The sequence below is a fragment of the Eschrichtius robustus genome, chromosome 9, assembly GCF_028021215.1.
Source record: "Eschrichtius robustus isolate mEscRob2 chromosome 9, mEscRob2.pri, whole genome shotgun sequence".
Taxonomy (NCBI): Eukaryota; Metazoa; Chordata; class Mammalia; order Artiodactyla; family Eschrichtiidae; genus Eschrichtius; species Eschrichtius robustus.
The window spans coordinates 49,246,266-49,261,450 of record NC_090832.1 but is presented as its reverse complement, the minus strand read 5'-3'; the positions used below and the strand labels follow the sequence as shown (position 1 = coordinate 49,261,450).

The following is a 15,185-nucleotide window of genomic DNA, read 5'->3' as shown; positions in this document are numbered from 1 at the left end:
GAGGGAGAGAACATAGAGAGAGAAAGCTTAAGGCTAAGCCTTAATAAACTCCAACATTCAGATAATAACTGAGAATGTGAGATAAGCTTCAAAGGAAAGCAAGTAGGAAGAAACAGAGGAGTAGGGGAAAAGCTAAGGGGAGAAGCTCAAAGAAGGAAGGTGTGGTCAGCAGGACAATGGCTGCTTAGAGGGTATGTGATAGGAAGACTGAAAAACATCCATTAGCTTTAGCTACATGAAGGTTATAAAGAATCTTTACAAGAGCCATACTGGTGGGATGATGGGGGCACAATCCAGTTTGGAGTGGGTTGAGAAATGAGTAGAAGGTTAAGAAATAGAGTTGTCAAATTGGACAAATCTTTTAAGAAGTTTGGCTTTAAAGGAGAGAAGCAGAGAAAAAAGAGCAGAAGCCAGAAGATGTAAGGTCAAGGCAGGTGTTTGGTTTTTTTTCTATTTCAAAGGGTGGGAGAGATTTGGGTATATATCAAAGCCAATGGGAAAAATCAAGTTGAGAAGAAGGTAAGGTTTCTGAAAGGGCTCTTATATTTTACCGAGAAGGCAAGAAGATAGGATGGAAGTAGATATAAGTATATTTCACAGTAGAAAGATAAAAAAGTTTCCATGTGATGTCTTTCCAAGACATGATAAAATAATAATCTCTCATTAGCTGAGCTAAAATTTCATTTAAAAAGCTCTGATTTTCATTACATAGTCTAATGCTGCTTTCATTTCTAATATTTGAAAAGCTTTATGGAGGCTTTGTTACTTGTAAACTTACCTGTTGACAAAGGGCTAAGGCCAGTTGCCTCAGGAAGCCTTTCCACAAGTTTTCTCTGTATGATTGGTGTACTATGAAGGCAAAGTGATCCACATATCCCAGTTCTTTTCCTAACATTAATTGGGGATATCACTAGAGGTTCCTGAGGCTCACTGCAGGGGCTTTTCTGTATACCATCTTTTACAGGCTTTAAGAAGTTCTCAATAGTCAGAGAATGTAGGTCCTCTACTAGTGATGAGGGTCTGTCACCTCCATTTAATGTTTTGGAATCTGGTGATGTTGCTTCTTGCCAAGGGGGAATCACTGGAGAATCAGGGGAGCTATAACCAACACAATAGTCATCATCATCATCCTCTTCTTTCTCAGCATCATCTGCAGAAGCAACTGGTGGCAGCATGTGACTTTCACTTGCAGTTCGACTGCATTCTGTGGTTGGTGCTTGTAAAGCAATCTGAGAATTATCAACATCTTCCTTGGTATGTGCTGTAGTGGGGAGTATGTGTGGAGTTGTATCCATTTTTGGAGGCACTACAGGTTTGTCATCTGGATTAACTGAGGAGCTGAAGTTCTCATCAGATTTTACAACTCCAGTTGGCTCCGTTTTAGACAGTTTCTTGGAACGTTCGTATTCTTCTTTGGCTTGAAGCCATGCTTGAACCAGTTGTCGACTTGGGGCACATTTGCAAGGCATAATCACAATTTTTTTATCTTCAACCATTTTATGGCTATTACTTGACCCTTTATTGACAATTGCTTGGCCATTGTGAGGGGGTGACCCAGATCTTGGATTTTGAGTCATTGCTGAGAATGCTGTTTTCCATAGACGAAGTCCTTCCAAGGAAAAGTCTCCCTCAAACTCAGCCAGATCATTTGGAAGTCGTGTTTCTACCATGAGAAGCCGTCCACCGATCTCCCTATAAACAACATAATTTAGAACGACTGTTTTGCCTCAAAGAGCAATTACCAAAATATTTAGCTCCTTAACCTAGAAATTTTTAAAAGTTCCTTTTGGAGTCTTAAAAATGCCCACCTCTTTCTTCCTTTTCCACACCCTACCCACCCCCTCCAACACACACATTTTATGCAGGCAGGTACACTCTATCTTTAGTCTCAATATGCTTTTCCTCACAGGTATATGACTACTAAGTTAACTTCCTTCAGAAGGTATCATCAATACCAGGGAAAGAAGGTATTTTTTTTGTCTGAAGTGTCCAATGAAGTCTTCTTTTCTTCAAGGAGATAGTACAAACTCATCAGATTCCCTTCCTCTGATCTTAATTTTCCACTGTCACCACATAAGGATAAAAACAATGGAAGAGTTTATCATCTGAGACTATATCCCTGGATTTTATCTATAGCCTCTTTCTACATTCTCTACTCTCTGTACATAGTAGTTCAGCAAAGCCAGTCAGTTCAAACAAATCTTCGTACCCTACCAAATTCCCTTAAATATTACAAAAAATTGCATACAGTTGAGGTAAACTACCATAATTCTTTCTTCCTTTTACGTGACAAGGTTTAATACTAACATAAGAACTTAGGAGTTGGCAGAGCCCACACAATTTAAGTGCTACTAATGTATGTGTATGTGAGGAATCACTAATTAAAAGGTAGCCTGGTTTAGTTTCCAACAGTTATTATAAATATTAAGCTAAACCTCTCTCCTTCTCTAACATATCCATTGGTACTATTTCTGCCTTCTGCCGCGACATAAAATAACTTTTTCTTCTTCATGGTATCTCTTTCATGGATATGAAGATAGTTCTTAGTTTCTTCAGTTACTTCTCATAGGGCATGACTTCCCAAATGACCTGGTCATTCTCTAGATAAAACTCAATGAACTGAATTCTTGTTTTCTGATTGAAGCTGAAGGAGCAGCACCAGAGTTACCACATTTCCTTTTCCCCTTTACATGGAAAGATTTTGGCCCCTACTATTTAACTCCATAATCAGGATCTAATACCTTCCCAACACCCACCTTGCAGCTTTATGAAAAATTAGAAGCAGGATTATTGCGATTGAAGGAAGTGAGTACACATGTCATGTGACTATACCCAACTCTAATATTAATAATACAGAGATCATAATGAAGTAAAAAATAGCAAAAATTGCTGAGGTGTGGTAAGTTCAGCTTTCTTGAATACTGTCAGCAGCATGCTAATTGCTACAGCTCATGTTGTAATTAATATATATGAAGAGCCTGAAATTTTTCAGTAATCCTACTTCGAGAGCTGTAAGTAAAAATTCCAAAATAGAAGAAATGCTTTATGAAGAAGATACTAATCACATAATTATGTATAGTAGCAAAACAGAGAACAACCTTTCTGTCCAGTAATAATCACATGATAGAATATTATGCAGCCATTAAAATGATGCTTCAACAGACTCAAATTTAGAAAATGTTTACATTATAATGGTAAGTGAATCAATTTCAATGCAATATTGTGACTACAGTAAGAACATTTCATAAAACAAAATAAAAGCTATACTTTAAAAAAGTAAGAAAACACATTAAAATATTAATAGTGGTTGTTACTAGGTAGAGAAATGGTGCAATTTTTACTTCTTTTATACTTCCTAAATTTTCTACAGTGAATACACAGTTTTTAATTAAAAAAAAATTGTTTTTCAAATATCATGACTATCATCCTTTTATTTCAGCCGCAGAACAAGTGTCAAAGTTGGACAACAACTAACAGCAACACAGAGTAAATGACTAGCACATGATTAATTAAAACTGGGAATTAAAAAGATGTGTAAGGCTGAGGAAGAAAATATAGATCAATGAAAAAATATACCATAATCACTACTGGTAAAGTCAAAGCCTCCAAAATAATGGAAACTAATGTCTAAGGATTATACATTCATATATTCTGGCAGTGAAATAAAAAGAAAGAGTTCCATTCATGTTAAAAGGCCACATGTGGGTACTGGGCAAAACAGAACAGCAAAACTGTGTTTTAGGAAGTGCGGGGGTAAGGTAGGGGGAGGGATTTTCTGCCCTTCACTTCAAGTCCTTAGAGAAGGGAACTTCTTCTACTCTATATTTCTGATGACTTTTTCTCACCCCTTTCTTAAATGGACTCCTGCAGAAATTATTGCTAATCTTCGGGTAAAAAGCCCAGCACTCACTGTCTCTTTCACTAGGGTCAGGAGCATTGTGGTGCTCAAGGTCAGTGCATATATGCAGGGTGGCCTCTTGCCTTAGTTGGCACTTCATATCTCTTTCCATCATTTAGACTAAGCAGGGTCTGCCTCAGCAGTCCTAGCCATTCTTCTCTGCTTCTGACTGGATGTGTGAAATGAACTGCCTCTCTCTGCAACTGATTAGGAAAAGGGATGAAAGACACAGGGGCAGGACCAAAAGCCATCACTTAAACTTCCTGGATTAAGCCATGTTCCCCAACTTAACTCTTATCAGATATGTTCTATCTTGATGAAGCAGGCAGGACAGGATACCTACTTAACTACTGGTTTACAAATAGGCCAGTGCTGTGATTCCTTCAGATTTTGCTATTGGCCATGTGTATGCGTGCGTGCGTGCGTGCGTGTGTGTGCGCGCACGCGCATCTGTCTCTCTGTTTACCACTTCTCTGAAAAGATTCTTGAAAGAAAGAAGAGATAAGGGGAACCAAAATCCATATTGCACCCCTAATAACTATACAAACTAACAATAGTAACAATATGATTGAAGATGTTGGCAACATGAAAAGAGAGTGGTATGTAATAGAAACAACTTAAAATAATCTTCATTTAGAGATATATCATAAGAGTATTTAAAACATATGTATGCTTATTTTCAAACACTTAAAAAATGAAGTTTTTAAAATTATGAAAGTTTACCATTTTAGAAATAAATACTATCTTTAAAATGATAATTATAATACTTTTATAAGTATTATGTATTAAGTATTATGACATCCTTAATTTGGCATCATGTCACAGTGAGCCTCTAATCCTTAATGTTGACGCAGTGCAAAATAATAGTAGATCCAAGACCAACACTGATCAACTTAAATAAATTTCTCTAGGTGCAACCGTCCAGCTAGTTTGTGGATTTTCTTAATATGTCCATAATTATAAATTGTTTTCACAATGATATACTTACAAATACAGTATCACAGCCAAAAAAGTAGTAGTCAGGTACCAAATGTTGTTACATACATTATAATTATTCAGAGTGACCCAAGGGGAAAAAATAATTCTGATTACCTGGGCTTTTCTGGTACATCAGAAGGATTACTGCAAAATGGTTCCTGATAAATAGTTTCTGAAAGGTCATGATCCAACAAAGTTGCCATAATTTCTTCCCTACTTGGTGGGGACATAAGTGGTTTCAGAATGTGAGCAGTTCGAGGGGTGAAACTGCCATTTTTAGATTGTGAGGGAGAGCTGGTAGACCTTGGTGAACTATCAGGAGTTGGTGTCAACATATCATTGTTTCTTGAAACATACAATTCTAAATCTTCAGAGGTTGCATCTACAAGTTCACCGTCAGGGGAGGATAGTATTGTAGTAAAAGAGGTATTGACTGCATCAAGAGACTGTCCCATTTCTTTTCTGGTATGACTTTGAATCCAGTCTGAATTGCCTGGCTGTGAGAGGCTAAGAAACACTTCTTTGCTTACTGAACTCCTATTCAATCTAGATTTTTCATTTAGACAGTCCTCTGACTGCTGGACACAGAAAGACTCCATTATTGAATTAGGCCGAGTTGTTAGAGGATGAAAGGTATTTTTCCATTGATTGTGGCGATGATTCTCATTGCTATCTATGGATGATTTCTCAAATAATTCAGGACTTAGAGTACCAGATCTAATCCATGAGGTTGAATCTGAGGCATGATGTTTGTCTTCATCACACTTCTGGTTATCATGACTTAAAAATTCAGTTTTTTCTACAGTTTGTCCTGGGAAAAGATCCTGAACTGCATCACTTAGGAACTTTTGAGGCAAATTCTGATCAGCTGGGACAAACTGACTTCCAGAATAAAAGCTACAAAATCCAGTCTGACCTATTGTATTAATATCAAAATTATAATTATGTTCAGGAGACAAGCTATCTTCAAGTGAATAACAACTTTCAAATCCTGGATCTGAAAAAAAGATGGGACTATCATCCGATAGGGAGTTATCCAACTGGCCAGAGGTTGGTAAATTTAGAGAGTCTACTTTAAGAAGTTTGGGAATTTTTTCTTTAGGTTTTGTACTTCTGGGAGTTCGAGGTTTTCTTGGAGATGTTACTGATCGTGTTCGTTTAATTGATTTGTTATGCTCAAGGGAACGAGAGATAGTTTTGTTTGGCTGCTGTTTATTAGGTAATGGGTCTTGCATACTATTTGCATTCTGTGCTTTCTGCTGTCTTTTCTGTAACAATTCTTTTAGAACTGCCAGTCCAGACTGTCCTTCACCAAATGTTGAAGGTGTTGACACATTTCGATTTCTACACTGAGAAAGTGCTTTGGTTTGTGAAATTGCTTCTGACAATGACCTTTGCTTTACCCTTTCAGGTTTAAAATTTGACATATCTAAAATAAAGCCCCTTTGTTTTTGCTCCCATGTTATTTGTTTGATTGGGCTTCTCAAGGAAGTTACAAAGCAATTATTAGGCATCTGACTTTCCTCTGAAGCTGCTTTTCCTGGAGAACAAATTTCACTGTGCTTTGACTGTTCTGCCATGCACACAATCTGCTGCTGACTGTCTTTGCAATGCAAAAAATTAGGGGCATACGTCTGGTCTGGCTTTGATTCTACGGAATTACGATATTCACTTAACTTTCCAAGAGACGACAAATAGTTTTTTTGTACATTTGCATTCTCTTCTATCTTTGGAGACATGATACCAGAAGACATCTGTGTATTCTGTGCTACCTGAGACAAATGGTTTGAAAGGTCAAATATATTTTTTTGAATCAAAGTTGATTCTTTTAGAGTAAACATAGCATTTTGATTATGAGACCGCTGAACATTAATTTTTGAGATTCCAGGTCCCAAAGAACTACAAACAACTGATGAATGCAAATCATCCTGTGGACTGGGGAATGCTTGCAAATCTACAGGCTTCTTGCTTTCTAGGAAAGAAGAAAAGCAGCCAGATAAATTCTGTTGTGCATGAATTCCAGTGGGGAGAGGAGCAGAAAGGGGATGATCTATAGCAGAGCCCATTAGTGACACATCTTTCTGTTTAAAAAGTAGTTGAGAGCCTCCAGAACTATTTGAGGTCTCAGACACATTCTGATGTTTCAGCGCAAACTTAACTTCAGCACCAGCTTGAGATTTTAGTTTTTCATCTTTTAGTGTTATGTGCTTTCTTGGTGTAGTTTTCTCATTTGCTTTTTGTTTCTGTTTTGCTCTTGGTTTCTTTTTTCCATCATCTACTAGTTTATTTGTCTGATTTCGTTTGTTCCTTTTCTTAGTAACTACAGAGGGGTTAACAAGCTTTGTTTTTGATTTCTTAACCTGCGTTCTTGCTCGACTATTTTTTCCTATACGGGAATTAACAGTCTTGCTATTATATGCATTAGGACCCTTAAAAAGCACTCCTTCTTTATTGGCAGCAGCCATAATTTCTTCAGCTCTTGGATCTGTGGGAGACCAGCAGCGAGGCGGAGAAGAGTTTATGGGACTTGTGCTTCTCTCAGAAAGAAAACCTAGTTTAGACATAACATCACTATAATTTAAGTCACAGTCTTCGGTTTCAGCATTATAAGATGGTGAGGGAGGAGAAAGAATAGCATGTGACCGTTTTTTCCTGAAAGACAAAGTTCTTTTAATATTTTCACTATTTGTCCTTTGTTGCTTACCAGTTTTTTTCTTAGCAGACTTATGTTTTGATTTTCTTCTGTGGCTTTTCTTTGGTGTTAGTGGATAAATAGGATATTTGGTTGCAGGGGAGTCAGGAACTTTTGGCCAAAAATCCTTCAAAGGTGCAAGCTTTTTATACAGTTCCATTTTTTCCTCTGTTAATATTACTTGTTTTTCTTTAGAGTCTATTTTCCCTAGCTTTACAAGCATATTTTTCCTCCCTCTAAATCTATTAATGATAATATACTTTATGATGACAGGGGGCAGCTTTTTAGACATTTTTCTGCGTTTTCGAGATTTGAGAGTTCCATCTAAACTTTCACCAATTTCCATGGGATGAGGTAGGCTAATTTTTGAGTTGTGTGTTATAAAACTTGACTCACTATCTTCATTCTCATAATTTACCTTGCGTTTGGCTCTAAGTGTGTATTTATTTCCATACAATCCAAAGGACTGCTCAGTTTCTAAGGCTCCTTCTCCAAAGTGACAGTCTACAAAACTGTCTGTAGATGTTTTATTTTCAAAAGCTCCACGGGTGGCCTTAATTAAATCACTGGCCAATACGTTATCCTTCTCAGAATTACTATTACAAGGATTATTTTGTATACAATTATCTTTTGAGGATCCAGTCTCAGTAGTTCCGGCAGAATTCTCTCGATGACCTACAAGCTTCTTTTTATTCATTTTTAACCGGGACTGTTTACTGCCAGGATGTAGTTTGTATGTGACAGGAGAGAGTTTTTGTGGCCTGCTGAGACAATTAGAAAGAACAACACTGGGAAAAAACATATAATGTGCTGCTTGCTGGCTGAGGCTTGGTTTTTCTGTTTTATGTTCTTGAAATTCTTCATATCTAATTTTAAGTTTATTTAGTCCACTTTCATCAGCAATGCTATCAAGAGAATGCACCATAGTTCTATTCTCCCCTGAGCATGATAGCAATTCACAATTTTCAGTTAATGATGAAGGGAATAAACTATTCAGAGCTGTGCTGTTTCCTTTTTCATTTCCTTCAGAGGATAATTTACTTTTTGAATGATTTAAGTCAGAAAAGTTGAAAGAATTTTTGCCCAATGTATTTTCGTTAGTGTGACGGTTCATATGTATAAAAGGGGCATCCTTATCAATTTTTCTAATGTTTGTGTACTTTCTACTTGGTACTTGTCTTGTAACAGATGGAATATCTTCTTCATAATCAAAAATACTACTTTCACAGGAAGATACTGGGAGGACATCTTTCTTACTACTCTCTTTATGAGAGTTTTCTGAATGGACAGTACTGCTTAAAGACCCAGGGTATTTCACAGAGTAAGTGCTTTCATTTGTAAAAGAAGCAACTGAATGATCTAGACTTTTCTCTAGGTTGTTTGGCTGTGAAAGGTCTTCAATTAAATCTTCCTTGTTCAAAACATGGGAAGAAAGGGCACTTGTGTGTTTACACTGAAAGGTAATCTTAGCGGAAGATGGGGGTTCTAACGTAGCAGCATCTTTGTGAAAGATGGAAGGTTTTACTGATAGCTTGCTTGTTGCAATCACAGAAGAGTGGGTTCTAGAATTTTCATTGTTCAGTGGATTGTCTGAAATGGGGGAAAAAAGAATTTACTTCACTTCCACTCTTAATGTTTAAAATATTTTCCCATACCATGCTACTATCACCATGAAAGAAATTATATGAAATTAAATTCGTATGTTTAAAACAGTTATCTCAACAAAAAGATCATTCCTATCATTAGGATAATACCACAATCTAAATAATCAAGAGTCAGCTACATTTGACTAGTAGTCATTATTTTAAACACATATTTCTTTGATCAGAAATAGATGATATCAATATTCATGCCTTTTGGGAGAATAAGGGGAAAAATACTGTCACCTTCAAAATTTTCCATAAAATAACATGTCTTTGCATTATCACTTCAAATAAGCTGAGCATATTTCTTATAGTTTCCTATGCTACTTAAATGTTATGATGATAAACTGATTAAAGTTTATAAAGCTCTAAATCAGTGATTAATAAATGCTATACTCTTAGAAATGAGAAAAAATCATATATCTACATTCTCTCAAAAGAAATCATCCTGCAGAAGGACAAAATCTAACAGTATTGTCATAGCCTCACTTAGCCAACTATGCAGAGAGTGTGATTATATTTTTCAAAATCAAATATATTTTCTGCCCCTAAATAATGAAATACTCACAGTAGAGTACTTTACTTACCACTATTTTCATCTGCAGTTCCATCTAACTGAGGTATAGAAAGATTGGCTAGAAGCAAACTGTTATTACTCCATTCCATTTCTTCTTCTGAAGATGAATCATCTTCTTCTGTTGAGCTTCTATGGGTATTTCTGCACAGTGATCTAGAGAAACATTAAGATTCACCAGTGAGTATGAGCATTAGAAAAAAGCACGTCCGACTCAATTTGCCTAATTTGATCCTATAATAGTAAAACTGAATAAACAGGATCTGAAAATTATAACTTTAAAAAGAAAAGCAGATTTACTTTGCTTTGGTATCATGCCCTACCAAAAGTTATTGTAAATAGACTTTATAATCCATTTCATGTGAGCTAGAAGACACCATCATTCCTGTATTCATAGCTCCACAATATCCTGGATTACCATATCTAATTATGTTCTTCCTTATATTCTCCCCCTCAGCTTATCATTAGATATACACATAACAGCTTGGGTGAGAACCCGGTAATTTCTAAAAAGGTGGCATCCTAGCATATTTTAAGAAGTCTCCATAAATACACAATCACTACATTATTAATTGGAAAAAATAAACAAAAAGGTAGGCAAGTGGGTATTCAGGTCCGGGCTGAAAGAGAAAATAAAAGGGATCAGAAACAGGAAAGGAAGCAGTACAGGTGTTGAGTCAATCCCAGCAGTGGCTATAAAGTAGGGTTGCTGAGGAATGCAGATGGACTGTGAAACCCAGATGGATACTCTCCTTCAGTTTCATCTCATATTGATTTAAATTTTTCACTAGATCCTAGCTTGATACTTTCCCTTCTATCTGGATGGGCAAACTTACTTTCTATCCATACCTTAATTTTTTCTTTCACTTGTCCTGAAAATTTGAAAATATTGCTTTATTATACATGGAACAGTTTTTCCATTAAGCCTTCCCCAAATCACAATTTGTCCTAAAATCACTCTTAAGAGATGAAAGAGTTATTAGAGGTCATCTAGTCTAGCTTTCTACCCAATGCGAAAATCTTATCTTTAACAGACCCTACAATCTCCACTTTTATATTCTCAGTATAAAGGGCTTGCTGTCTCACAGGGTAATCTTTTCTGTTATTAATGGCTCTAATTGTTAGTAATTTTCTTCCTACATTACACAAAAATCTTTCATTCCTGCCTTTGTCCTGTGTAGCCATATGTAGCAGGTCTATGCCATGTTCCACATGATAACCTTTAAAATATTTGAAGGCATTATCATTTGTTCCATAATTCCTCTTTAATTAGACCAAACATTATCTATTCTTTCTACTGTTCTTTAAAAGTGACAGTGTTAACAAATCCTTCTAGTTTTCTTCCTCTTCTTTCCCTTTCCTTTCCTTTTTCAGTATTCTTAAAATATGGTACTCAGGAGGAATATAATATTAAATGTACAAGTATCAACAGAATTAAATGACTCCTTTTCTAGACAATATACTTCTATTATTCAATCTCTCTTTAACATACATTTATAAAATGTTCAGGATTGTTTTTTCAAGGTTAACCTGGGGGTGGTTTTCACAGAATTGGTCCAGTCAATGAACACACAAGCATTAATTAATCATGGGATAAACCAGGCCTATTATTTTAAACATGTTGGCACCACTGGGAACAAGGAGATGGTGATTTTATAAGAATGTTACATATTTGAATGTGTATCTACTTAATATGGGCATGAAAGTATAAATAGCTAAACCAGGTATAATCTAAGAAACCGTAGAAGAAATGCTAATAATAGGTTGAAGGTAAAAATCAAATGGACAATATCAAAATAAAACAATGAAAGATGAAGAAAAAGAAAAACAAATGGAAGTAAGGAAAATGCATCATGAAATGTCACATGATCAAATAAAAATATCAGTCAACAAATTTAGCTAAAATATCAAAGAAGCAATCCTATTTATTACAGCAAGATTTAAATACATCAGATAAATACTATAATTATTTTACTAATAAAATCCAAAATCTGTCAGAATAATAAATGTTACCCCAGGTACAGCTGGTAGACAATAATTAAATTCACTATTTTGGCAACCATACAACACTACAGATTTATTGTGCTCTTAATAAAGTAAAATTTATGACCTTCCCACAGAAATTGTTAAGCCCAGAATGAATCGTAGGTCTATCTAGTCTATATTTGTGAAGCTGACTGATTGAACATAAAACCTATGACTCTACACTTTATTAGGCATCATCTTTTTAGTTTCAAGATATTTTTGAATCTATATTTTGTCATTCAATGAATTACCAATCTCCAATGTTTCTGACAATCTGAATTCAATCTAGCATGAAACTTGGCACACAGCAGCATTTAAGTGGTTTTTGAATGCAAAATCATGCAAGTTCTCTGTGAACCCACCTAATCAGTCACTATTACCATGTATACTCCTTATCCACAAGGATGCTATGTAAGACTTTGTTTAATATCTGGCTGAAATTAAGACTCAATATGATTATTACATTTCTCTAAGTAACCACATTTAAAATGGATATAAAGGCAGTAGAGCACGACTTGCACTCATGAAAGGTCTTGATAGTCTCTGCTTGTCTAAGTGCCCACAAAGTGTTTATTTAATAATCGTAAGTATCACCCCTATTATAGGGGAGCAGAACTAGAAGCAAGCAGACCAGTTAAAAAGTGATTTCATAGTATTCCAGATAAATAATAATGAAGGCTTAAACTAGATAGGCTTAACAACAAATAGAGGTGTAAAGGAGAGCAAATTAAATGACACTGAAGTTACAAACTTCCAGAAGTTGAAGGCAAAGTGGTGTCATTACAGAAATAAGAACCAGAGACACAAGAACAAAGCCATTTTATACCACTGCCTATTATCATTTAGGATTGCTTATGCTCCAAAAGATGCTGATATGGTTGAGGCATTTCTGAACAGGATATTTCATTAAAAGATTTATAAAGTTTATACAGAAAAAAATTGACAAAAAAATTTATAGAATAGCTACAAGAAATTGTATGTCTTTCACCCCCCCCTTTTTTTTTAACAGATTAGGAAATATCAGCAAAAGGCACTTTTATGACACTGTTGAGGGTCAAATCTATCAGGAAATAGAACATTGATTCTGTCTGGCTCAGGTAAAATTAGGTCTTCAAAGGTCAAGGAGCTGAGTCTTTGACCGATTTAACACTGTGACAGCAAAGGGAACCGAGTATGTGAAACTAGGAAGGAAGTATGAAATAATATTTCACAGGTTTGGAATTTCCTACTCACAGAATAAAAATGGAATTCTTTGTAGGAGCATACTGTGAAAATATAGAAGAGAGGGTTCTGATATATACTCAGATAACAGGAGATGGTATCAGAAATTTTATTTTTTTATATTAGATAATGTTGAGAAACTAGAGCTACATTACATATATATTTATAATACTATATATGCATATATGTAATACATATGTGTGTAAATATGATATATAGGTTAATCTCATTCATCTTTCAAAAACAGACTTTAGAAGTTTTAGTACTGCCTACACAAGTTTGAAGTAGAGGCACACTCAGTGTTTTAAGCTCAGAGGCCCAGCTTTTTCCACACACAGAGCATACAGCTCAGGGGCAGACTCAAACCAATCAACCTCACAAGAAACTGATTTAGAAAAACACACTGCCAAGGAGAGTGGCCAAGATGGCAGAGTAGAAGGACACTAAGCTCACCTCCTCTCACGAGCATACCAAAATCACAACTAACTGCAGAACAATCGTTGATGAAAAAGACAGGAAGCCACCAGAAAAGATCTTCTACAACTAAAGACATAAAGAAGGAACCACAGTGAGTTGGGTATGAGTGGCAGACTTGCAGTATAATCAAATTCCATACCCCTTGGGTGGGGGACCCACAAACTGGAGAATAATTATATTAGAGTGAGAGGTTTGAGCACCATGTCAGCTCCCCCAGCCCAGAGGTCTGCAATTGGAAACAGGAGCCACCAGAGCATTTGGTTTTGAAGGCCAGCAGGGCTTGATTGCAGAAACTCCGCAGGATTGGGGGAAATAGAGACTTCAGTCTTAAACAGTGCACACAAAATCTCACACACACTGGGACCAAGAGCAAAAACAGTAATTTGATAGGAGCCTGGGCCAGACCTACCTGCTGGTCTGGGAGGGTCTCCTGGGGAAGCAGGGGGTGGCTGTGGCTCACCCTGGGGACACAGGCACTGGTGGCAGACATATCGGGGAGCATTCATCTGTGTGAACTCTCCTGGAGGTTGACATCTTGGCACCAAGACCTAGGCCCACCCAATAGCCTTTAGGTTCCAGTGCTGGGATGCCTCAGGCCGAACAACAAACTGGGTGGGGACATAGCCCCATCCATCAGCAGACAGGCTGCATAAGGACTGCCTGAGCCCACAGCCACCTCTAGACGAGCTGCTAAACACAGCCCTGCCCACCAGAGGGTCAAGACCCAGCTCCAACCACCAGTGGGCAGGCACTGGCCCTTCCCAACAGGAAGCCTGTACAAGCCTCTAGACCAGCCTCACACACCAGGGGGCAGACACCAGAAGCAAGAACACTTCAAGCAAGACCAAGTCCGCAAATGCAGACTAGACGCTACCCTGGGACCACCTGGACTTGGGCCCTTGAGTGATGAGAGGGGAGTGCACTGCTGGGACGCATACAACATCTCCTACAATGGGCCACTTCTCCAAGGTCGAGAAACATAACTAACCTACCACATACATAAAAATACAAACAGCAATTTAGACAAAATGAGAAGACAGAGGAATATGTTTCACATGAAGGAAAAAGATAAAACCCCAGAAGAAGAACTAAGTGATGTGAAGATAGGCAATCTACCTGAGGAAGAGTTCAGAGTAATGATTGTAAAGATGATCAAAGAACTCAGGAGAAAAATGGATGCAGATAATGAGAAATCAGAAGTTTTTAAAAAAGAATTAGAAAATATAAAGAACAATCAAACAGAACTGAAGAATATAATAAATGAAAAGAAAAAAACAAAAGAAGGAATCAACAGTGGACTAAATGAGGAAGAAAAATGGATCACTGAACTGGAAGACAAAGTTCTGGAAATCACTGCTGCTGAACAGAAAAAAGAAAAAAGAAGAAAAAAAAAAAAAGACATGAGGACAGTTTAAGAGACCTCTAGGACAACATCAAGAGTGCTAACTTCTGCATTACAGGGGTCCAGAAGGAGAAGACAGAGAGCAAGAGCATGAGAAAATATTTGAAGAGATAATAGCTGAAAACTTCCCTAACTTGGGAATGTCACCCAAGTCCAGGAAGCAAAGACAGTCCCATAGAGGATTAACCTAAGGAGGAACACACTGAGATACACAGAAATCAAATTGACAAAAATTAAAGGTAAAGAGAGAATATTAAAAACAACAAGGGAAAAGC

General features: G+C 36.8%; 1 protein-coding gene across 3 annotated transcripts in view; it reads right to left on the bottom strand.

Annotated features, from left to right (window-relative positions):
- REV3L (REV3 like, DNA directed polymerase zeta catalytic subunit) overlaps window positions 1-15,185 on the bottom strand; it is a 188,535-nt gene that overhangs the window by 70,599 nt on the left and 102,751 nt on the right. For all 3 annotated transcript variants that reach the window (XM_068551255.1, XM_068551256.1, XM_068551257.1), the window contains 3 exons: window positions 9,799-9,941; window positions 4,991-9,158; window positions 779-1,692 (listed from right to left, as the gene is read on the bottom strand). In XM_068551255.1, the coding sequence (XP_068407356.1) occupies window positions 779-1,692; window positions 4,991-9,158; window positions 9,799-9,941 (5,225 nt within the window). The remainder of the gene's footprint in view (window positions 1-778; window positions 1,693-4,990; window positions 9,159-9,798; window positions 9,942-15,185) is intronic.